The 23,011-nt window shown below is 45.9% G+C and overlaps 3 protein-coding genes and 1 long non-coding RNA gene across 5 annotated transcripts in view; 2 read left to right on the top strand and 2 right to left on the bottom strand.

The window, feature by feature from the left end:
* LOC115468284 (E3 ubiquitin-protein ligase TRIM39-like) overlaps positions 1-12,389 on the top strand; it is a 384,146-nt gene extending 371,757 nt beyond the window's left edge. Inside the window, exons 6-8 of one of the 2 annotated variants that reach the window (XM_030199886.1) lie at positions 2,256-2,261; positions 2,873-2,902; positions 11,728-12,389. In XM_030199886.1, the coding sequence (XP_030055746.1) occupies positions 2,256-2,261; positions 2,873-2,902; positions 11,728-12,266 (575 nt within the window). In that variant the 3' untranslated portion in view covers positions 12,267-12,389. The remainder of the gene's footprint in view (positions 1-2,255; positions 2,262-2,872; positions 2,903-11,727) is intronic. The other variant, XM_030199885.1, reaches the window with a different exon arrangement.
* LOC115468322 overlaps positions 1-12,401 on the bottom strand; it is a 306,189-nt gene extending 293,788 nt beyond the window's left edge. The window contains exon 1 of the long non-coding RNA XR_003941845.1: positions 12,365-12,401. This is a non-coding gene — a long non-coding RNA (uncharacterized LOC115468322). The remainder of the gene's footprint in view (positions 1-12,364) is intronic.
* Positions 1-23,011, bottom strand: part of LOC115468279 (E3 ubiquitin-protein ligase TRIM39-like) — a 1,086,936-nt gene that overhangs the window by 706,337 nt on the left and 357,588 nt on the right. The window lies entirely within an intron of this gene.
* LOC115468286 (E3 ubiquitin-protein ligase TRIM39-like) overlaps positions 1-23,011 on the top strand; it is an 875,973-nt gene that overhangs the window by 74,261 nt on the left and 778,701 nt on the right. The window lies entirely within an intron of this gene.

The raw sequence follows: 23,011 nt of genomic DNA on the forward strand, positions 1-23,011 counted from the left end.
CTGATGAGAAAAACTCAGCACGGATTTAGAGAAGGGAAGTCTTGCCTCACCAATCTACTGCATTTTTTTTAAGGGGGTGAACAAACACGTGGACAATGGGGAGCCAGTGGATATTGTGTATCTGGATTTTCAAAAGGTGCTTGACAAAGTGCCTCATGAAAGACTCCAGAGGAAACTGGAGAGTCATGGGATCGGAGGTAGGGTATTACTATGGATTAAGAACTGGTTGAAAGATAGGAAGCAGAGAGTAGGATTGAATGGTCAGTATTCTCAATGGAGAAGGGTAGTTAGTGGGTTTCCCCAGGGGTCTGTGCTGGGACCGCTGCTTTTTGACATATTTATAAATGACCTAGAGATGGGAGTAACTAGTGAGGTAATTAAATTCGCAGATGACACAAAATTATTCAGGGTCGTCAAGTCGCAGGAGTGTGAAAGATTACAGGAGGACCTTGCGAGACTGGGGGATTGGGCGTCCAAGTGGCAGACGAAGTTCAATGTTGACAAGTGCAAAGTGATGCATGTGGGTAAGAGGAACTCGAATTACAGCTATGTCATGCAAGGTTCCGCGTTAGGAGTCACAGACCTAGAAAGGGATCTGGGAGTCAACGTTGATAAGACATTAAAAACTTCTGCTCAGTGTGCTGCAGCGGCTAAGAAAGCGCACAGAATGTTGAGTATTATTAGGAAAGGGATGGAAAACAAACACGAGGATGTTATAATGCCATTGTATCGCTCCATGGTGCGACCGCACCTCGAATATTGTGACCAATTTTGGTTGCCGCATCTCAAAAAAGATATAAAGGAATTGGAGAAGGTGCAGAGAAGGGTGACGAAAATGATAAAAGGGATGGAACGACTTCCATATGAGGAAAGGCTAAGATGGTTAGGGCTCTTCAGCTTGGAGAAAAGGCGGCTGAAGGGTGATATGATAGAAGTCTACAAGATAATGAGTGGAGTAGAGCGGACAGATGTGAAGCGTTTGTTTACACTTTCAAACAACAACAAAACCAGGGGACACAAGATGAAGCTAGAATATGGTAGATTTAAAACAAATAGGAGAAAGTTTTTCTTTACTCAGCGTGTAGTTGGACTCTGGAACTCATTGCCGGAGAATGTAGTGACAGCAGCTGGCCTTACGGAGTTTAAAGGGGGTTTGGACAGATTCCTGAGGGAAAAGTCCATTGAACATTATTAAAAATTATTTTTTTTAATGGGTTTTGCTGGGTTCTTGAAGCCTGGATTGGCCACTGTTGGAAACAGGATGCTGGGCTTGATAGACCTTTAGTCTGTCCCAATATGGCAATACTTATGTACTATATATGATATGGACAGTCAGTGATACTTCAGAATATAGGGGGTGGCATGATCATAGGATCTTCGTCCTTCTAATATCCCATGACCCCCTTGTTCGTGATGTTCTCTCCCAGCGCAGAGCCATAATATAAAAAATAATAATAAAAAATGTGGAAGGCAGCTGGGCAAAAAAAACGTCAAATATCTAAAAACAACATGTTGTCAACAGACCATCAAAGCAAACAAATATAGCGAGTAGCAGGGCATAACTTAAATTACAAGATTTACTTTTCCACCAGTATCTCAAACTTCCGCCAGTGTTTAAAACAAAATGGATCAACTGAGGGACATTGTAGATATAGGGGTCCTTTTACTAAGCCACGGTTGCTTAAAGGGTGGGGGGTGGAGGAGGGTGAAAAGGGAATTGTTTGGGGCGGGAATATGATTGTTTATATGACTAGATTCTTATGTTTTTGTCAATTTTGCATTAAAATTAATAAAAAGAATGATTACACATAAAAAATACTGACTCTGTGGGATGAATTTCAGCGGGATGATGTTACTTAGCATCAGTTCTGCCCAAAGCAACAATGACCTTGCGTTGTCTATTGTCACTCCTATTTGAGTGTAACCTGCTGATAAGACAAAGCTTGTTTTACTTTGTTGCATTGCACCCTGGAAGTCATGTGTTTGCTTTGTCATAAGCTTATTCCTGGAATTATCGGCAGAAAATCTGTTTTACTCTTTTGGGATCTTGCCAGGTACTTGTGACCTGGATTCACCACTGTTGGAAACAGGATACTGGGCTTGATGGACCTTCAGTCTTTCCCTGGATGGCAGTTCTTATGTATAAATGTACTTATAAGATCATTGAAGGACATTTTGATAATTCAGACTCTCTAACATTTCTCTCTCTCTTTATTGTTTGTTTTTTTTTTACAAAATAAAATCACAACCTGCAGGATTTGGTAAGTTTTATTCAGTTAGAAACATATGTATTTTAGGGGTGGGCAATTAACACTAATAAGGGTATTAATGCATTAATCTTTTAACGCATACCATGTTTTGTGATGCTGTCTGGTTTTCTTCTTATGCTGACCCACCCCTCCCCCACACTTACCTCTACAGCAGGGCTCAGGATTTTTTCTCCTTCCTCTGAGCTGCCTCAAACTCCTTCTCTCCCCCTGCCTGGTGCAGAAAGTTAGGGAAGGTCTCTTGAGACTTGAAACTGCGAGACTTCCCCAACTTTCTGCACTTGGTAACTCAAGTATCTGTAGAGCCCGATCGCTGTGCAGGGGGAGACAAGGAGTCTGAGGCAACGCCAAGCTCGAACCCTGCTGAATGAAGGTTGGTCATTGGGGTATGAGAGAAACTGGGTAAAGGCTGTTTGAAACTTTATTCTTTAATGCCCAAAATGCTGTGATTAAGCACACTTAAATGCATGATTAACATTTTTCATCACACAATTAATCACAATTAAAACTTTTATCATTGTCCACCCCTAAAATAATTTTTTATATCATTGTACTTATTTCTCTTGTCTGAGATCTGATCATTGTTCATCTTTATTTTAATGCAGATTGGTGGGTGGAATGTGGCAGATATACAGGTAACTGAATCTGATATATAACTAATTATACCAAACCACCAAGTTTCCTAGAGCGACAAAGAGGTTAGGCGTGTTAGCGTTTTTAATGTGTGTTAAATATGTACGCGCATTAACCTTTTATGTGCCTACAATATCCCTATATGCGCTTACACGCTAATTGTGGGCTCGTTAAAAATGCTAATTCACCTTTGTAAACAGGGCCCTTAATCTGGTCAAAGTGGAATAAACATATTTAATCTGATGATCAGATTAAGACAAGAACTGTTTCCATCTGAATGATACAGTACAGTTTGCTTCTGGAAATGGCCACCAAGCATCCAGGGGGTGAGTTACAATTTTCATGTACCGATCGTAAGAGAAAGAAACATGTGTGTTACATAAACTTCATTCCGGCATGTCTGTTTCTACCATTGGCCGTGAGTTAAAGTTTAATGATTCAACTGATCCATCCAGCAAAAAAAGGAAGAGATTCAGTGGTCTGTTCGAGAAAAGATGGAAAAACGGTTAAATTTGTGGATAATGCAAGTGGTGGATTAAAAAATAAAGCACTGTGGACAGCATTGCTGTGAGGATGAAAGCCAAACAGATTTATAAATATGTCACCCAGAGTCAGGATAACGTGAAACCCTTTTCTGCAAGTTCTGGCTGCTTGCGCTTTTAAAAGAGATATGCGCTTAAAAATGTAAGCCTTTGTGGCGAGGCAGGTTCAGCTGACAACGAAGCTGCAGAAGAATTTAAAACATCCCTGTTAAGTGTGATAGAAAAAAAGGGTTATGTGCCAGAGCAGGTCTTCAATATCGATGAGACTGGATTGTTTTACAAACAGGCTGGCAAATGGACAGATATAACGAAAATGGCAGCCAAAGCCCCTGGTTTTAAGGAATTTAAAGATCATGTCACCATGTTGTTGTGCACCAATGCCAAGGGTGATTTCAAATGCAGGCCTCTGTACAGAGCCAAAATCCTCGTGCACTTAAAGGAAAAAAAACCTGAACTGCATGCCAGTCCATTGCAGATGGAACTGCAAAGCTTGGATGACGTCCAACAACTGTTTTGTTCTAGAAGTTGAACGTTATCTCCACCGTAAGAACCTTGCCTTCAAGGCATTGCTGATTTTGGATAATGCACCAGTACACTGTCGTGCAGACCTAGAAAATATACAGGCCGATGTTGAGGTTTTGTTCATTCCCCCCGAACACATCCATCATCCAGACCCTCGATCAGGCAATAATAAAGGCTTTCCAGTGCCTCTCATGTCTGCAAGAATAACAGAGTGGGCGTCGACACTGGAAAAAACATTCAGGCCCTCATGATCAAAAGTAAAACGTCCAAATTCCAACTTAGACGTTTCTTGTGAAAATGCCCCTCCAGGTGACCTCTGCAGGAATAAAGGCATGAAACCTCCTTTCTCCCCCAGTGATCACTGACCCCCTCCCATCCCCCAAAAGTGTAGATGAAGCAGTATATACCAGTCTCTATGACAGCTTCAGATGTTACAGCCAGTCCTATTAGAGAAGCAAGCAGGTCCCTGGAATAGCCTAGTGGTCAGTGCACTGTAGAGAAGGGGACCTAGGCCCTTGATCTACTCTATTACTCTTGTGGAAAGTGTCAGCTCCCCAAACCCCCACCCAAAAAACCTACTGTACCCACATATAGGTGACACCTGTATAAGGACTATTGTAGTTGGGTACAGTAGGTTTTTGGTGATTTTGGAGGGCTCTCTGTACAGCATATTGGGGTAACAGTGAGATGTGTACCTGGGACCTTTTATGTGAAGTCCAGCGCAGTGCCCCCAGGGTGTCTCACTGCTCTGCTGGGATGTCTGTGTGGCTAGTCTACTAAGAATGTTAGTCACCGCATCTCAAAAAAGATATAGTGGAATTAGAAAAGGTGCAGAGAAGGGTGATGAAAATGATAAAGAGGATGGGACAACTTCCCTATGAGAATAGGCTAAAGCAGCTAGGGCTCTTCAGCTTGGAGAAAAGATGGCTGAGCAGAGACATGATAGAGGTCTATAAAATAATGAGTGGAGTGGAACAGATGGACGTGAATCGCTTGTTTACTGTTTCCAAAAATACTAGGACAAGGGGGCATGCAATGAAGCTACATAGTACATTTAAAACAAATCAGAGAAAATATTTCTTGACTCAACATGTGATTAAACTCTGGAATTCATTGTCAAAGAATGTAGTAAAAGCAGTTAGCTTAGCGGGGTTTAAAAAAGGTTTTGATAGCTTCCTAAAAGAAAAGTCCATAAGCTTAATGGACCTTTGGTGTGGCCCTGTATGGCAATACTTATGTACTTTTAACTTTTTTTTTTTTAAAAAGGTTAGATGCACTAAGTACAACAATGTCTAGGAAATGGCCATTTTCAAATAAAAAAGACATTTTTTTCTGGTTAGAAAATGGCCATTTTCACTACTTGATTTTTAGATGTTTTCAGAAACACGTCCAAAGTTGGATTTAGACGTCATATTGAAAATGCCCCTCTATGTTTCTCTGATTTTTGTTATGTGCTGTCCAATGCAGGACCCAAACCCTGGAGTTTCTTCTATAAAGATATGCATTCACTTTTCACGGTTTTGAGGAAAAATTATTATAGCTGGAACCTAACCCCAATTTCCCATAAGTACATTTTTTGGTATTTGAAAATTTATGGTTTGTGATCTTTTCGTGAGCCATACCATCATAAATACTGAGAATGGACTGTACATCCAAATTTAAAGCAAAATAAATTTTATAAACAACAGACTGGTCTCAGCCTCCATCTTCTGGAAAATCCTGAAATTTAGAAACAGCTGGTGCAGTGGGCTGTGTCTCTTCTGGAATGGGATAAGAACACTGGACCTGGGGGGGGGGGGGGGAGAAGAAGATATGCTGGACCTAAGGTGAGGGAGATGGAGATATCATGGACCTTGGGGGTGAGGAGATGCACCTTTATTGGTGTTATATAGTCAGGGCTCTTTATTTTTATTCAATATTTTGGATGGAAGAACAGTGAATGGAAGAAGTTATTTTTATTACTCAGATTTTTTTTTAAATTTCAGACCGCTCAGGGATTGATATTTAGAGCAATTTAACCAGGCAAAAATGGCTCGTAGCCAGTTAAATCATTTGTTCACGCTAACCACTAATTATCAGCTGTGCTAGGGTGTCCCTAAAATCAGCCCCTCCAAATGACACAGTGATTCCAATTTATAACAAATTATTACTCTACTTAGGTTATTCCGTAATTATACTTCCTCTGTTCACATCCGTATGCTGCACAAGCCGGCATATTTGAAAATATAAGTGAGATTAAATTAAGAACGACAACGAGGATGCAGCAGCTCATGGTTTGTTTGCTTTGTTTTGAGAGTACGGGGATGACGTCTGAGTTGGGGAGGGGAAACAGAGATTAACCTAATTGGCTTCAATGTTTTGGCCGCATTGAGCCTGCCATGAGTAGGAAAGCGCGGGGTACAAATGTAACAACAACAACATCATCCCATCTCCTGTTTTTATCCAACCTCCTTGGTATAAATAGACTCATTCCAATAGGGAACACTGAAAAGCTGATATCTAATAAGATGAGTCAAATCTATGAGGCAGGAAGGCCACACTTGAAGGGAAATGGGGACTGAGTCCGGAGGCGGCGATCGGGCAGTCGACCCGAAGAGCTACCACGTGGGTGGTGAGCGACAGAGTGGCCCTCGCAGGCCTCCAGAATCCGACCAGCCTGAATCTTCCCTGAGCAAGAGGCCCGAGCGCATGGCACGTGCCCAGAACTGGAGACCGAGACATACAACAGCACTAGGTTATTCAAACCGGGGACCGAAGAGGGAGATGGACCCGCAACCTGCCCTCCAGATCTCCAGCTGAGGCTCCCCAGGCCCTAACAGAGGCTCCCAGTCCCACAAAGAATCAGGACTGAAAGAGACCCGATTCGGAGCCAGCAGGACAACGCAATCCCCCAGCGGCCCATCCAACCCCCCACTCCTTTCTGGCTCGTAGCGGAGTTGAATAGGGTTACCATTTTTTGTCCTTATAAAAAGGAGGACACTTGCCCCACCCCATTTCACATCCTCTCCACGCCCCTTTCACGCCCTCGCCCTGCCCCTTTCTGCACCTCACCCCGCCCCTTGTCACACTTTGCCCCGCCCCCTGTCACATTGTCCCCTCCCCCTGGTCACCCCTCGGCCTCACCTCCCCTCCCCTCCCCCCTGCCCTGTCACCACCTCTCCCCTTACGATCTTCCCTGGTGGTCTAGTGACATTCGGGGCAGGAAAGAGCCCCCTCTTTCCTGCCCGGCGCGCTGCCTGCTCTGCATCCTGTATGCTGCCTGTGACAGTCTCGGCGAGATTCAAAATGGCCGCCGAGAATTGAAGTCTTGCGAGTCCGCTTCAATTCTCGGCGGCCATTTTGAATCTCGCCGAGACCATCACAGGCAGCATACAGGATGCAGAGCAGCGCGCCGGGCAGGAAAGAGGGGGCTCTTTCCTGCCCCGAACGTCACTAGACCACCAGGGAAGATCGTGAGTAAGGGGAGGGGAGGTCCGCCGCCTGCACGTATGCATGTCAGCCCGCCCATTTGTCCAGAAATCCGGACAAATGGGCAGGCTGGCCAAAACCCGTCCGGACGCCCGGACATGCCCTCAAAAAGAGGACATGTCCGGGTAAATCCGGATGTATGGTAACCCTAGAGTTGAACCCGCACCCCGTGAGATAAGGAGGGCCGTAGAGAGGGAGGCAGCGACCCGCAACTGAGCGCTGGCATGGGATAACAGGAAGTGAATGCAGCGAACACGGCCCTTAAACGACCAAGGGGTGCGAAATCGTTGCAACCGCAAAACCTAGCTCACCAACAGACAATCTCTGGTGAGCTCACCTGTGTCGAGCCCAAACCCACCAACGCCAGATGGGAACAAGAGCCAGACTGCCCACCAGAGATTCGGAGCCCAAGCCCAGTGGAGCAAGCAGAAACCACGACCTGACTGTCCATCAGGTACCGTCCTCACAGGGGGAGTGATCCTCCCTGCAGCGTGGGATCAGAGCGAACGAGGTGCCTGCATTCCAGATCACAGACCTTCGAACCTCGGTCCTTCCATTCCCTTTAGATAAATACAAGCTAATTTTTTTCATCTCAGAATGTGCTGGCAATGTACTGCATTTCTGGCATCTGTATTCCCACACTGTTGAATGTATTTATCTTTTCATAGTCTCTATTCATCGCACCAACATGATCTTCTTAAAAATACTCATCATCCACTCACTCGCTATCATCCATGCAACACTCAATACCCCCATCGGACATCAACAATATACCAGTTCTTCACTACCACAAAAGAACAACCAAGCTAATCACATCCCCGAGAACCGACAACAACCACAGAAACCCACCATCACCCAGGCAACCAACACTAAAAACAAAAACAATCTCATCCAAATCTAAAACAATTAAAACCAGACAACTTATCAACATCCACCCATCATCTTCGACGGATGAACCATACTTACCCGTCCGAGTAGGATATATCAACGCCAGATGAGCAGTTAACAAAACTGAAATCCTTAAAGACTGGATTAAATCAGACAATCTTGACCTACTCTTCATCACAGAAGCCTGGGTCCGTGACTCAAAAGATCCCATCACCTATGCCCCCCTGGATATAAAATCTCACACTGGACTAGAAAAGAAAAAAGAGGTGGCGATATAGCGCTCATCTACAGATCTAACTTCTCCTCTGAACCCATCTCTGAGACCATTACATCACAACTTCACCCGTTCAAATATTTGAAAGGTATTAATCCGCAAATGAACCTTTTCCGGAGATGGGAAGGCGGTAGAACGAGAGGGCATGAAATGAGATTGAAGGGGGGCAGACTCAAGAAAAATGTCAGGAAGTATTTTTTCACGGAGAGGGTGGTGGATGCTTGGAATGCCCTCCCACGGGAGGTGGTGGAGATGAAAACGGTAACGGAATTCAAATATGCGTGGGATAAACATAAAGGAATCCTGTTCAGAAGGAAGGGATCCTCAGAAGCTTAGCCTAGAATGGGTGGCAGAGCCGGTGGTTGGGAGGCGGGGCTAGTGCTGGGCAGACTTATACGGTCTGTGCCAGGGCTGGTGGTTGGGCGGCGGGGATACTGCTGGGCAGACTTATACGGTCTGTGCCAGAGCCGGTGGTGGGAGGCGGGGCTGGTGGTTGGGAGGTGGGGATAGTACTGGGCAGACTTATACGGTCTGTGCCCTGAAAAAGACAGGTACAAATCAAGGTAAGGTATACACAAAAACTAGCACATATGAGTTTATCTTGTTGGGCAGACTGGACCGTGCAGGCCCATCCAGTCTGATAATTCCCCTAGCCAACTCCCTATCCAAACATGGCCTCAACCCTTTCATTTAGGCCGAAGACATCACCATATTCATCCCCTTTCAAATCCAGCCTAACAGAAATCACTGATAAAATACTGCAACTGGGTTACCCTTCCCGGACCCAGCCAGGGCTGACCCTGCTTAGCTTTCCCAGATTTAAGGTACTGGAAGGCTTCCACCATGGTGTTATGCTTGCGCCACACTCTCAGGTTCCGACACTCTTCCCCAAAGGCTGCTCCCCTTCGCTATCTTAACCACAGATTTTTACCAGGAAGACACAGCAACTCCAATGCTTCTTTCTAGGTTAAAGGGTTTTATTTTTCTAAACTTTAGTTACACAGTTCTCAACTCTCATTGATTCCCCTTTCCTTTTCATAGTCCAGCTTCTTCTGACACTGCTTTAACTCCTCAGCAGTTTGTCAGCTCCCTTAGCTTTACACCATCAGTACATTTTCTTACACAGCCTCAGTTCATGCAATCAGGTCGTTTCATTTCCTTTCTTCCCTGTAATACTCTCCTTCATAGCACTCCCCTCTATCCCCTTTTGGCAATTCAATAGGCTAACTTCCTCCACAAGCTTCTTCCCCACTGCATCAACCTTCTCGCCCCCGGTCTTCAACAGTTTGGGTATTGCAGTAGACAGAAAACCTTTTACTTTACCCCCTTGGATCCATGCTAGAGCTGAGATCTCCATACACTCCTCCCCCTGCACCTCGGCTGCTTCCATCTGATCACACTCCATAGCCTCCTCCACCCAGGACTCCCCCAGCTGCTCCTCATCACCCTGATCAGAGATCATTTCCCAATCCTCTTCTCCGCCCTCCCTCTCTTGCCGATCTTGCCTGGGGCATGATGGATCTTGGGAATGGTAGTTCCTCCCCTTATTCAATATTCTAACCGGCCTCTTGGCCACTTGGGGGCGAATCTCCTGTGTCCTGGGGACCTTTCTCTTTCTTAAGAACACCTCCTTCTCAACTCCCTGCCCCAGCACCCTTTCGGTCGGATTTCTCCCAGACCCCTTACAATACTCACCGGCATGAACATCCTAACCTCTTGGGCCAACGCTTTTAAGATGAAAATGAACAATGAGAAAACACAATGCCTAATCCTTTCATCCCAATACTCAACACTCCTCCCAACTACTCTTAGCACCCCTGATGTCACAATCCCCATATCCGACAACCTGAAAATTCTAGGGGTGACATTAGACAACCATCTATCACTTGAAATTCACGCAAAATCCATCATGAAGAAAATGTTCAACATGATGTGGGTACTGAAACGCGTGAGACCATATCTCCCCCTGAAAACATTCCGCAACTTGGTACAATCCACAGTACTTACCCACGCTGACTACTGCAATAGTATTTTTATAGGCTGTAAGGCCCAAATCCTGAAAAACTTCAGACTGCCCAAAATACTGCAGCCAGACTCATTTTTGGTAAGTCACGATTTGAGAGCACAACACCTTTTCGTGAAAAGCTCCATTGGCTTCCTATCATTGAACGAATAAACTTCAAAGCCCACACATTAATTCACAAGATTATCTACGGAGATTCTCCAGGCTACATGGTCAACCTGATTGATCTTCCAACCAAAAACATATCAGAATCTTTGCGAACTTACCTCAACCTTCATCTTCCCAATTGCAAAGGACTAAATACAAAACCTCCTATGCTTCCAACTTCTCCTTCATAGGCAGCCAACTCTGGAATGCAATCAACGATCATCTACCCTTCCGGAAACTGCTGAAAACCCATCTTTTCAAGCAAGCTTACCCAAATGATCGGTCCTAACCATATGAGCCCATCTACACAACACCTCGATCATATGAAAACGTCATTTATTTTATTTTTGTTACATTTGTACCCCGCGCTTTCCCACTCATGGCAGGCTCAATGCGGCAGGCAATGGAGGGTTAAGTGACTTGCCCAGAGTCACAAGGAGCTGCCTGTGCCAGGAATTGAACTCAGTTCCTCAGAACCAAAGTCCACCACCCTAACCACTAGGCCACGCCTGCCATCAATTTCCCCCATGCTCATCCCTCAACCTACCCCCTCCTCCTACCTCTCCTACACCATACCCCTTGCTATCTCAACTTATCCCCTCCCCATACCTCTACTACCCCTTTCCCCTGTTCATTTCACCTATCTACTTGTCCACATTATCTATTCTGCTATACTACAGCTTGTACTCTCTCTGCAATACTTTGTAACCCTATTACTACGTAAGCCGCACTGAACCTGCTATGAGTGGGAAAACGCGGGGTACACATGTAACAAATAAAAATAAATAAATAAATAAATAGCCAATAGCACAGCTCCTGTCATAGAAAAAGTGATTGACTGAAGAACCAGCCAATGAAGGTTAGAGCTGGGTGTGTGAGGAGCCAATGAGGGTTAGCGGTGGGTGTGTGATAAGCTAATGAGAAGTGTCTGCTCATGTTTATTAATATGTCTCTTCTCTGCAGCAAACGTGACTCTGGATCCTGAAACTGCTCATCCTAATCTTATCCTGTCTCAAGATCGGAAAAGTGTCAGAAGTGGAAACAGAAGACAGAATGTGCTGGACACTCCTCAGAGATTTGATATTGATCCCTGTGTGCTGGGGAGTGAGGGCTTCAGCTCAGGGAGACATTACTGGGAGGTGGAGGTGGGGGATAATCCTTTTTGTCAATTGGGAGTGTGTAACGACTCTGTGAGGAGGAAGGGGGAGATCAAACTGTCACCTGAGGAGGGTCTCTGGACACTGGGGCTTTGGTATGAAGAGGGATGCTGGGTCCGCACCTCCCCTGTGATTGAACTCCCCCTGAGTGAGAGACCCCGGGCAGTGGGGATTCTGCTGGACTATGAGGCAGGAAAGGTCTCGTTTTATGATGCAGATAGTAAATCTCATGTCTTCACCTTCACCAACACCTTCACGAACACCTTCACAGGGAAACTCCGACCTTTCTTCTGGACTAATTCTGAAATTCCTCTGAGAATCCGCCAGGTACCAGCCTGGAATTAAACAGCAGGACTCAAGATTAACATTGCCAGACTCTCTCTCTCGGTTTGACAATTTGTAGTTATGTTACCAGAGTGTTATTTACAGTCATCAGAAAATACAAATAAATCTGGGAAGCTCTGCTGCTCTTCCTTATGATTTCATAAAATCCAGCTTCTTTCCTGATATATTTTCTTAATCTCAAGTCTGTGGCAGGAGTGTGAGAAGTGGAAGATTTTATATATTTGTGTTAAACATGTTCAAGGAAATCATTGTTACAGAAATATTAAACTTTCAGGATTTCTTTCTTTCCTTTATAGAAATGAAGTTTATTTCTTTCTATCCCAATGGATTAACATAGAAGCCAGAACAGTTTCAAACATGAGGGACAGAGATGGGACCAGAGCCTGTGAATGTGAGGAGGGGTTTCACTGACATATTGAAAGCAACAGATGGTATATTAAGTGAGACAGTAAGCTCTGTAGGGCAGGGACTATCTTTTATGATCTGTCATAAATAGTACAACAACAATACAAATATTAGAAATAAATGGAGGGGGGAGGAGCAGCCTAATGTTCAGTGCAGCAGGTTGCAGACCTGGGGAGCCAGATTCAATTCCCTCTGCAGCTCCAGATACAACATATAACTTAGACTGTGAGCCCAATGGGGACAGTGGATGTAGACAGGGTCAGTTCAGCCCAACGCTCAGAGTGGTCAAGGATTCATTGTACTTTTGGAGGTAACTTCTATGGGGCCTGTAGGCTAACTTTCAAAAGAAAACGTCTGAGAGACTTTCCATGTTCTTCAACAGGCCTCCCAGTGCCCAGGAAGTCTAGGAGATGGGAGCAGGGTTGGCTTTGGTGGGAGCTGGGAACTAATCTGATGATATAGCCTGAGTCCCTCCCCTCCCCCACTTCAATGATACAGCCCTTTATAATGGAGGATTCAAGTGCTCATGGCCCAGCCTTCATGAGGCTCATTGAGGAAGGGAAGGGATTTTGCATTTAGCTCAAGGTGAGTTACATTTATGTATTTTCCTGTCCCTGGAGGGGTTGTTACCAGCTGAGGCAATGAACCCAGGATCACATGAAGATACACACTGGTGTCCTGGGCAGTGACCCCCTAGCGACAACCCTGAACACCAGCAAACTTACCAGATACAAAGTGTCCATCACAAAACACATGTTCCAGTGCATTCCACCTTTCCTCTGCCCATGGCAATGGTAGTGCGAGTTAAACTTATCCGTATTGTACTTTTTAGAGCGTGGGAACCTTTATTCACAAGAAGGTCAATTTTTACCCTCTGATTTTATCCTGGTAAAACCTTTTGAAAACAGGGACTACAGACACCATACCCTACTGAGGACTGTGTCAAGCCTCTTAAGACTTAATATCTGTAAAGTCTCAATATCCTGAAATATAACCTGGGCACACCTGAAGCCTCTTTATTTTCTGAATTTTCCTTTATTGAATAAATATAGATAATTTATTCACAGTCAGATGTTCAGAAGTGTTGCCCCCAAGGCAAGAGACTCCATAATTCTTAGATCTATATCAGAGGTTGGTTGTAGAAATCTGAAGAAAGGCAGCTTTATTGAAGACCAGTAGCATCTATACCACTAATAACCAAAATAACCGAAGGGATGGTTACCAAACAACTCACAAACTACCTCAACAAGTTCTCCATACTACATGATTCCCAATCAGGCTTCCGGTCAAATCACAGCACAAAAACAGTATTAATTACCCTAATGACCAAATTTAAACAAATGATTGCAACCGGCACCAATATACTCCTCTTACAATTTGACATGTCAAGTGCCTTTGATATGGTAGACCACGGAATCCTATTACACATTCTTGACTATTTTGGCATCGGAGGCAATGTCCTAAACTGGTTCAAGGGGTTCTTAACCTTACGCTCATATCAAGTCACATCAAACTCAACTACGTCTGCTGCATGGACACCTGATTGTGGAGTACCGCAAGGATCCCCCCTCTCACCAACTATTTTCAATCTAATGATGACCCCCCCCACCGGCAAAACTTCTATCAAACCATAACCTTAACCCATACATACATGCCGATGATATAACGATATATATTCCATTCAAAAAAGACATTAATGAAATCTCTAATGAAATCAACCAAAGTCTACACATCATGAACACCTGGGCAGATGCATTCCGACTGAATCTGAATGCAGAAAAAACTCAATGCCTCATACTTACCTCCCAATACAACACGAAAAAAGTTACCGCCATTAACACACCTAAACTAAATCTACCAATCTCAGAAACTTTAAAAATCCTTGGAGTCACTATTGACCGCCACCTAACACTTGAGATTCATGCGAACAACACAACCAAAAAAATGTTCTACTCCATGTGGAAACTGAAAAGAATAAGACCATTCTTTCCAAGATCTGTCTTCCGCAGCCTAGTGCAATCACTCGTACTCAGTCACCTGGATTATTGCAACTCACTATACGCAGGCTGCAACACCCCCAAATAGCGAAAAGATTCATCGGATAATGTCCCCGCCAAGGCCCTCCCTGATCCCCTACCCTCTGCAACACCTCTGATTTATCGAGATTTAACTTAAAGCCTGAAAAATCCCCAAATTCAGTCATGCATTCTAACAAAGCCCCTATTGATACTTAGGGATTAATCACATGAACCAACAAATCATCAGCAAATGCTGATATTTTAAAGAGCCTTGAATATCTGCATTCCTCTGAATGTCACGGAGGAGGGGATCCAGAGTAAGGACAAACAAAAGTGGTGAGAGCAGGCAACCCTGTCTGGTACCATAATATATTGAAAAGGGGGAGGAAAGCAGTCCTTTCACCCACACTTGAGCTTGAGGAAGAAAATACAAGGTCCGAATCACTTCCTGGAAAAACCCCTGTATTCCATAAGCATCCAATACCCAAACGAGAAGTCCCACACCACCCTGTCAAATGCTTTTTCAGCATCAAAACTGATCATCACCGAGGGAACATCTTGACTGGCTGTCAATTCTAGAGTAGTAAGAATCTTTCTTACATTCTTAGTCATGTTACAGCCTTGCACAAAACCCACGAGAGTCATCAATCATATCAGGAATGAGACGAGATAGACAGTTCGCCAAAACGTTTGCAACAAGATCGGTCGATGCGATTCCAGTTTCTGTGGATCTCAACCTGGTTTCGGCAAAATGACTATCTGGGTGAGCCGCAGGGATTCAGTCAGATGTCTCTCTCCTACTATAGTGTTAAATATATGTAACTCCCACCCCCTTATACCCTCAGCATAAGGAAGTGGGTCCCAAAATATCTGGTGTTAAGTTGTAGCCAAACCGAGTGCTTAGGACCACACTGCCGAGAACAAAGAGAAGGTGCACATTTATGGAGTGGAGGAGTGGCCTAGTGGTTAGGGTGGTGGACTTTGGCCCTGGGGAACTGATGTAATAAAAATAAAATAAACCCCAATTCCACCCTCACACATGACATATGAGGAGAAAAATGGAATCAATTTCAGTTAGCTTATTTTTCTTTACTTGGTAAAATCAGACACCAATGTTCATAAATTGTTTTTATTAATTAAGATAAATGTTTAAACAAGCTAGCATATTAATGTATTAACCAACTCCTTCTCCTAATAATCAGTGTACAAATATACCACCATGAAATCAACAGAATTACTTTCATACCATGTTTTTACAGGATAATTTCAATAACGGATAACTAACTGGCATCAGATAAGTATATTTCTCTTTAGCAACAACCTATAATTATATTTTCGTTGAACTTTTAACCTTTGTCTTTAAAAAACTGATTCTTTGTGAATCAAGTGTGTTTTTACAGGATCTTCACTGTACAGGATTTTGGATTCCAATGAATCATCAGGTTACTGTCTCTTTCCTGTTAATGAAAAATCACTTAGCTGTGAAAGATTTTATTTGGTCCCTTAGACAGCGAAGAACGAAGCCTTTCTTGCGTGGGGGCCCAGGAAACTTCTCAGAAGCCAGCTCTTCAGGATTTTCGTCTTCACCCTACACCTCACTTAACAAAATAAAACAGGAGGCAACACCCTATCTCCCTATTTGTATAGAATCAATTATTCTATATGACATTTAAAATTAATCAATAGAAAAACTGTGGGCAAGTCAACTATTAAAAAAATTAACTAAAATGTTGTTATCTTCCAGGCCTGCACTTACTTTAGTTTCCCTATCTTCGCAGGAGTTGCCAGAACATCTCATCCAGCCTTTCACAAACAGCACTTCAGCCAACATTCTGTCTCCCAGAACCCCATATGATCTCTGCCCTATCCTCTTTAATATTAGCAGGCATTCAGTTTTCCCTCTAATATTCAACATAAAGGAATCTTTCACATGCTCATCTTCCAATGTGGTATATATCATTCAGTGTAAAAAATGTAACGAAGGATGCTATATTGGAGAAACAGGCCAGATGCTTAAGACAAGATTTAATCTGCATAGACATCACATGAAGATAGCCGGTGCCAGTCAGGTTCCCACCCCTGTGGGCCAGCATTTTACAAAACCAGAACACTGCACCAGTGATTTCACAGTAAGAATCCTGAAAGGTAACTTTAAAACAATAGAGGAACGCAAGACCTTTGAAGTCAGAATGATTGAATATTTTGACACACAACGAACATGACTTAACAAGGATCTGGGTTTTCTAGCCCATTATAAACCATAAAGTTGTATTTCTCTGTTTATCACCCTCCTCTCAGCTCTCACCTACCCACACCCATCCTGTTAGAATATCAATGAAATGCTTTGATGTCCCCATGCATACCTCCTACCCACCCCCACCCTCCCACCCTGTCAGACTGTCAAAGTAATGCTTGCATGTTTAGTGAAGTTACTTACCTGTAACGGGGGTTCTCCGTGGACAGCAGGATCAGTCATCCACACACTGGTGATGTCATCCGACGAGCCGGAAACGGATTTGCTCTCACGGAGCTCAAAGGAACCTTTTGAGCAGGTCCCTCTGAGCATGTGCAGTGTGCACTATATATGTCCCTGCTTGGGCGTGTTGCCTCAGGTGTACCCAGCTATGTTGCGTGGCCTCATCCGTAGGGGAAGAGGGAGGGTGTGTGTGGCTGACTGATCCTGCTGTCCAGGGAGAACCTCCGTTACAGGTAAGTAACTTCACTTTCTCCATGGACAAGCAGGATGAGTCAGCCACACGCTGGTGACTCCCTAGCTGCGGGCCGAGAAGGGTCAGGTGTGTACCCTTAAGAGGTTTTGTTCGAGTGCCCGCTGTGCTGCTGAGGTAGGATGTGGCTGCGCGAAAAAGCATAATACACATAATGAGAGACCACAAGGTTAGGGTTTTGCAAGTCAGTTTCAGTGTATAACACTGTTTAACATAAATGAGGTAGTTTTAACAAGAGTGAATCTTGAATATATATATATATATATATATAATTTTTTTTTTTTGAACAGTTGAACATTCAATTCTGCATGAGAACAAGAAATGAGGCAGTTTTAACAAGAGTTTAACTGTGAATCTTGAATATATATATATATATAATTTTTTTTTTGAATAGTTGAACATTCAATTCTGCATGAGAATGAGTAGCAGGTCAACCTGGTAAACAGATAGGTCTAACAGTGAGAGTCTGATATAGGCCTAACAGTGAGTGTCTGTTCCCGAGGTGTAAGAGTCTGTCTTAGAGGTGTGAATCCTGTTGCCTTCAGGCTGTATTGCGGCCGCTGCAGTTTGGAGGACAGTGAGGCCGAACTTGTTGGTGGTTTCTAGAGGCCTGTCGAGGCAGTAATGATGTGTGAAGGTATGAACAGAGGACCAGGTCGCAGCGCGACAGGTGTCCTCCAGGGAGGTAGAGTGGAGGTTGGCCAATGTGGTGTCCATGGCCCGCAACTGGTGTGCCGAGCAGGGCCGTGCCGATGCGGTAAGTGAGGTAAGCGCCGCCGAGGCCTTTAAATCGTTTGGTCGCAGCAGCGTCAGTAAAAGCGCTGCCGACCAGTGGCATAGCAAGGGCGGGGCGGTGGGGGCGGTCCGCCCCGGGTGTCACCAGAAAGGGGGGTGCCGCCGCTCCCGCTGCTCTTCTTCCTGGCACCACCCCCCCCCCCCCCCCGCACCAGCCCTTTAAAAATAAATTGCGGACACGATAGCGAGCGCAGCACCTCGTGTGGAAGTAAAAGAAGCGGATCTGATCATCTCATTGGGCCTTCCCTCACTGTCCCGCCCTCCTCTGACGCAACTTCCTATTTCCTCTAGGGCGGGACAGTGAAGGAAGGCCCAATGAGATGATCGGATCCGCTTCTTTTACTTCCACACGAGGTGCTGCGCTCGCTATCGCGTCGGCAATTTATTTTTAAAGATCGGGTGGCAGGGAGAAGACGAGGCAGGGTGAGGGTGGGGGACAGATGGGGTGAAGGTGGGGGGGACTCGGATAGCAGAAGGGACTGGGTGGGAGACAGATGGGGTGAGGGGGACTCGGATGGGCAGAAGGGACTGGGTGGGAGACAGATGGGGTGAGGGTGGGGGGCACTTGGATAGCAGAAGGGACTGGGTGGGATACAGATGGGGTGAGGGTGGGGGCACTTGGATAGCAGAAGGGACTGGGTGGGAGACAGATGGGGTGAGGGGGACTCGGATGGGCAGAAGGGACTGGGTGGGAGACAGATGGGGTGAGGGTGAGGGGCACTTGGATAGCAGAAGGGACTGGGTGGGAGACAGATGGGGTGGGGGCACTTGGATAGCAGAAGGGACTGGGTGGGAGACAGATAGAGTGAGGGGGACTCGGATAGCAGAAGGGACTGGGTGGGAGACAGATGGGGTGAGGGGGACTCGGATGGACAGAAGGGACTGGGTGGGAGACAGATGGGGTGAGGGGGACTCGGATGGGCAGAAGGGACTGGGTGGGAGACAGATGGGGTGGGGGCACTTGGATAGCAGAAGGGACTGGGTGGGAGACAGATAGAGTGAGGGGGACTCGGATAGCAGAAGGGACTGGGTGGGAGACAGATGGGGTGAGGGGGACTCAGATAGCAGAAGGGACTGGGTGGGAGACAGATGGGGTGAGGGGGACTCGGATGGACAGAAGGGACTGGGTGGGAGACAGATGGGGTGAGGGGGACTCGGATAGCAGAAGGGACTGGGTGGGAGACAGATGGGGTGAGGGGGACTCGGATGGGCAGAAGGGACTGGGTGGGAGACAGATGGGGTGAGGGTGGGGGCACTTGGATAGCAGAAGGGACTGGGTGGGAGACTGATGGGGTGAGGGGGACTCGGATGGACAGAAGGGACTGGGTGGGAGACAGATAGGGTGAGGGGGACTCGGATGGGCAGAAGGGACTGGGTGGGAGACAGATGGGGTGAGGGGGACTCGGATAGCAGAAGGGACTGGGTGGGAGACTGATGGGGTGAGGGGGACTCGGATGGGCAGAAGGGACTGGGTGGGAGACAGATGGGGTGAGGGTGGGGGGCACTTGGATAGCAGAAGGGACTGGATGGGAGCCAGATGGGGTGAGGGGGACTTGGATGGGCAGAAGGGACTGGGTGGGAGACAGATGGGGTGAGGGTGGGGGGCACTTGAATAGCAGAAGGGACTGGGTGGGAGACAGATGGGGTGAGGGGGACTCGGATGGGCAGAAGGGACTGGGTGGGAGACAGATGGGAGAAGGGGCATGGAGCTGGAACTGGGGTCTGAAAAGTGAGCAGGAGGGAGAATGGGGTCATGCCTGGGGCAGGGGTGGATGGGAGAATCAATGGATCTGGAACTAGGGGCAGCCGCAGGTGGGAACTGGGAGCCGAAAAGAGGGGGCAGTGAGAGAGGGGGGATAGATTCTGGATGGAATGGGGAGTGAGAGGGAGGGCAGACCCTGAATGGATGGGAGGGGGAAAGAGAGAGGGCAAATGGTGAATCGAAGGAGCAGAGAGAAAGGGCAGACAGTGGATAGAAGGGAGTGAAAGAGCAGACAGTGGATGGAAGGGGGCAGAGATAGAGGGCAAATGCTAGAGGGAAAGGAGAGAGAGAGGGCAGATGGTGGATGGAAGGGGAGAGAGAGATGGCAGACTGGGGCAGATGGTGGATGGAAGGGGGCAGAAATAGAGGGCAGATGTGGATGGAAGGCACATTAGAGAGGGCAGACACTGGATGGCAGAGAGAGAGCGAAGACAGATGCTGGATGGAAGGAAGACGGTGAAAAGAAGATGAGGAAAGCAGAAACCAAAGACAACAAACTGTAAATATATATTTTTATTATTTTGCTTTAGGATATAGTATTTTAGCTGTGTTAATAAATGTTTATAAATAGAACATGTAAATAAGGTAATCTTTTTATTGGACTAATTTTAATACATTTTGACTTAACTTTCAGAGAACAAAACCCCCTTCCTCAGGTCAGGATAGGATACTGTAACAGCACTATACTGTATTGACCTGAGGAAGGAGATTTTGGCCTCTGGAAGCTAAATGTATTAGTCCAATAAAATGGTATTATTTTATTTTCTGTATTTGTTTTATTTCTATTTGTTAATTTGTAAAGTGGTGATTGGTACTTGTTAGGTTTTTTTTTCAAATTTACATCTGCTGTCTTTATATTTTGCACAGTACTAGGGGTCATTTTCTGTTTCTGTGGTGTTGCATTGTATGCAGAGTCTGGCATCTTGGGGGTTCAGTTTAATTTTTGTCTAAATAGAAAGTTTATGATTACTTATTCTATAGTGGATTAGGGTGTATCTGTGTTTGTGAAAAAGACATGGCTTTCAGTTGGCATTGACTGTGCAGGATCTACGATCTGTACTAATCTGTCTGTTTTCGTTTTACAATAGGTGAATTGATGTTCTAGTGCTCACTGTAGTGTTTAAGATGCTTTCCTTTTCCTTGTGTGACTCGTAGAAATGACTGCTTATGGTATGGTAGAATTGCTCTAAAGGTCCTGAGTGTTTTGTATTCTCAGCATGCCTAGTACTGGATTTGGGGAGGGGGGGGTTCAAAAATGACCGGCCCCGGGTGTCAACTACCCTAGCTACGCCACTGCTGCCAACGTCTCCCTTCCCTTGCACTCGTTGGTTCCCTCAGTGTCCCGCCTTCTTCTGACGTCAGAAGAAGGCGGACACTGAGGGAACCAAGAGCGCAAAGGAAAGGGAGACGTCGGCAGCGCTCCGCTTTCACTGACGCTGCTGTGACCGGAAGTAAAAGATTTAAAGGCCCCAGGGTGCGGAGGGAAGGGCAGAGAGGCATGGATGGGAGGGCAGGGCCCAGGGAGAGAGGAGGATTGCTGGCTATGGATGGAGGAGGGAAGGGCAGAGAGGGACAAGGATGGACATGGGGGCCCAGGGAGAGGACAAATTGCTGGAAATGGAGGGGAGGGGAGAGAGGAGGATTGCTGGCTATGGATGGAGGAGGGAAGGGCAGAGAGGGACAAGAATGGACATGGATGGGAGGGCAGGACCCACGGAGAGAGGAGAAATTGCTGGAAATGGATATAGAGCAAGAAATGAAGAAGAAAGGAGGAAAGTAAAGAAATAAATGGAAAGGAAGCCCTGGAAATGGAGTTAAGAGGACAGATAGCAGCAGAATCAGATACTGGACCAGCATGATTGAAAAAAGAAAGTCACCAGACAACAAAGGTAGAAAAAAATTATTTTATTTTCATTTTAGCGTTTGGAATATGTCCACTTTGAGAATTTACATCTGCTATCTTATTTTGCAATGTATAGCAATTTGTTTCTAAGAATATTGCTGACAATTCCTTTCAGTGTGGCAAGTGGTGAGCGATCATTTTCATGGGGGGGGGGCATGATCATTTTCACGGGGGGGGGGGGCGCCAACTGATAGTCTGCAGGGGGGCGCCAGAGACCCTAGGCACGGCCCTGGTGCCGAGGCGTTGTCATGGAGGATTTGGCCCTGTTTCTCGTAGCAGAAGGCTACGCAGGCTGATATCCATGCTAAGAGGGTGCGTTTACCCCTCAGGGGCACCCATCTTGTTGGTGTCAAAGGAGAGAAAGTGCTGCGAGTCTTTTTGCTGTGGTTCTGTCCATTGGAGGTAGAGGCGCAAGGCTCAGGTGCAGTTCAGGGTGTGGAGGAGACGTTCCTCTTGGCAGTTGTGTGGTTCTGGATAGGATGAGGGGAGTACAATTGTCTGATTGATGTGGAAAGGTGAGACCACTTTGGGCAAGAATTTTGGATGAGTTCTGAGAATTGTGTGGTCATGAAGGAGTTGTGTGTATGGTGGGTAAGTCACGAGGGCTTGGAGTTCGCTGATGTGTCAGGTAGACGTTATCCCAATGAGGGAAAGGGTCTTCCAAGTAAGGAATTTGTTCTCTGCCTTTTCGAGTGGTTCAAAGGGAGGGAGCATGAGGCGGCGTAGAACAATATTCAAGTCCCATGCTGGAGGCGGCCATCTGACTGGAGGATAAAGGTTTCGTAGTCCCTTCATGAACCTGGTCACCAGGTGGTGAGAGGCCAGCGGCCCACTGTCCACTATGTCATGGAAAAACTAAAATGGCGCTGACCTGGACTGATGGGTGTTGTGCGGAGGTCCGTCTGTGAAAGGCAGAGCAAGTATTGCAGGACAGCTGGGAGGTGGCATGAGAAGGGATCTATGTGAGCCTTGTTACACCATGCTTGGAATCTCTTCCACTTGAGGGTGTAGGATTTCCTGGTGGGGAGTCGTCTGGCCACTCGCAGGACATCCCTGACTTCCGGGGAAATATGAAGAGGAGCTAATGTTAGCCTTTCAACCTCCATGCTACTAGCGGCAGCTTGTTGAGGTTGGGG

This window comes from Microcaecilia unicolor, chromosome 4, assembly GCF_901765095.1.
Source record: "Microcaecilia unicolor chromosome 4, aMicUni1.1, whole genome shotgun sequence".
In the NCBI taxonomy this organism is placed as follows: Eukaryota; Metazoa; Chordata; class Amphibia; order Gymnophiona; family Siphonopidae; genus Microcaecilia; species Microcaecilia unicolor.